Genomic DNA, 1,439 nt, shown 5'->3' on the forward strand with positions numbered 1-1,439 from the left:
AATAAAAATTGGGAAATAGTAATTAAAAATCAGGTGACAATGAACTGCGACAGCGCACCGAGACCAGAATACGCAATTTTTAAATAATTTGACCGGATCATTCGAATTTACTACCACTGTCGCTGGCATTACCATTCGACGGTAACGGTTCTAAAAAAATACAACGCAATAAAATCAACACGGTGACAATTGTATAATAAAACTGCTACTTACGAACTGATTCATCCGGAAGAGAACCTTCGCGTGATGCCAGAGAACCATCGGACATGTCAAGCAGGTCGGTGGAACCTGTTCGGTTCAACATGCCCGAACCACGGAAACCATACGCAGCAGGCTTGATCGACTGATCAGGGACTCGTCTAAATAGTTTTGAAACGATTAATACAAATGTTACACATACATTAAATTAAATTTTGAACAACTTTTGCGTCCAAATTATCAACTGAATAAAAAAACATAATGCAAACCCGACTGCAACACTAATCAGCATGCTGCAAAACAATTTCACATCATCATCAGTCATTAAAAAACTTTCTCAATATTAATTAACACACAAGAAAAAAATAATTTTCCGAAAAATAAATAAATTTCAAATACTACCTCGATATCTAAATTTATAAAAATTATCATTACAAAAGCACCAATATCCATCCACAAATCATATTATTAGAAAATGCTTCATACATATGTGTGTATATAATTGTTCAAAAAATAAAAAAAATGATTATAAATTGAATGGAATCGAAAACTTTATAACATTTATATTTACTAACCTTAATCGACTTCGAAGATTCGAATTTTCCTTCAATAATGCTTCGTTGGCAATTGTAAGTTCTTCAACATCTCGCACAGCTTTTCGGCATTTAGTGTGCATTTTCGCTATTTCATCGTCATTTTCAGCAAGCTGTCTTTTCATCTGCTTTATTCGATTTAAATTTTGTTCTCGCTAAAAATAAATAAATAAATAAACAAAACAAAAACTGAAATGAAATCATATGATAATAACTGCCAAAAAATCCACCTCGTCTTTCAGCTGTTCGAACTGACGCCTATCTTCGTCCACTTGAGCACTCAAATCGGCGAACCGTCTTTCTGTTTTTTTCAAAACGCGACTCATAACAGCCCGTTCACTAGAGGGAAAAGAAAAATTTTGAGCAAAAAAAAAACACTGCATAATAAATAACGCACGCTAACCTGCTTTCAGTGCTCAATTTGCTTTCCAAATCGGCTATTTTCAGCTCCAACGCCGAAGTGAGCGTTTTATTTTGTTCCTTTGCCCTGTTTCCAGAGCGACCAATTTTTCTTTAGTTCACGGTTGCACGTTCCAATGTATCTCGGACACTTTCCAGTTGTTGGATTCGCCTTTTCCGACGCCAATTCAGAACGACAAATGGTCCAGTTGCATGGTGAGCTTTGCGCAACTTTTCGTTTCGACAGAT

The 1,439-nt window shown here is 35.6% G+C and overlaps 1 protein-coding gene across 1 annotated transcript; it reads right to left on the reverse strand.

Moving 5' to 3' along the window:
* Positions 1-213: 213 nt before the first annotated feature.
* On the reverse strand, positions 214-916 carry Tsp_16016 (putative myosin-11; the record flags this gene model as incomplete). The annotated part of the gene is made up of 2 exons (XM_003370049.1): positions 774-916; positions 214-359 (listed from the first exon to the last, which is right to left on the reverse strand). Coding segments are annotated over exons 1-2 (289 nt in total), but the record flags the coding sequence as incomplete, so codon positions are not given.
* Positions 917-1,439: the final 523 nt, after the last annotated feature.

Source organism: Trichinella spiralis (genome assembly GCF_000181795.1).
Source record: "Trichinella spiralis strain ISS 195 chromosome Unknown Scfld1282, whole genome shotgun sequence".
Taxonomy (NCBI): domain Eukaryota; kingdom Metazoa; phylum Nematoda; class Enoplea; order Trichinellida; family Trichinellidae; genus Trichinella; species Trichinella spiralis.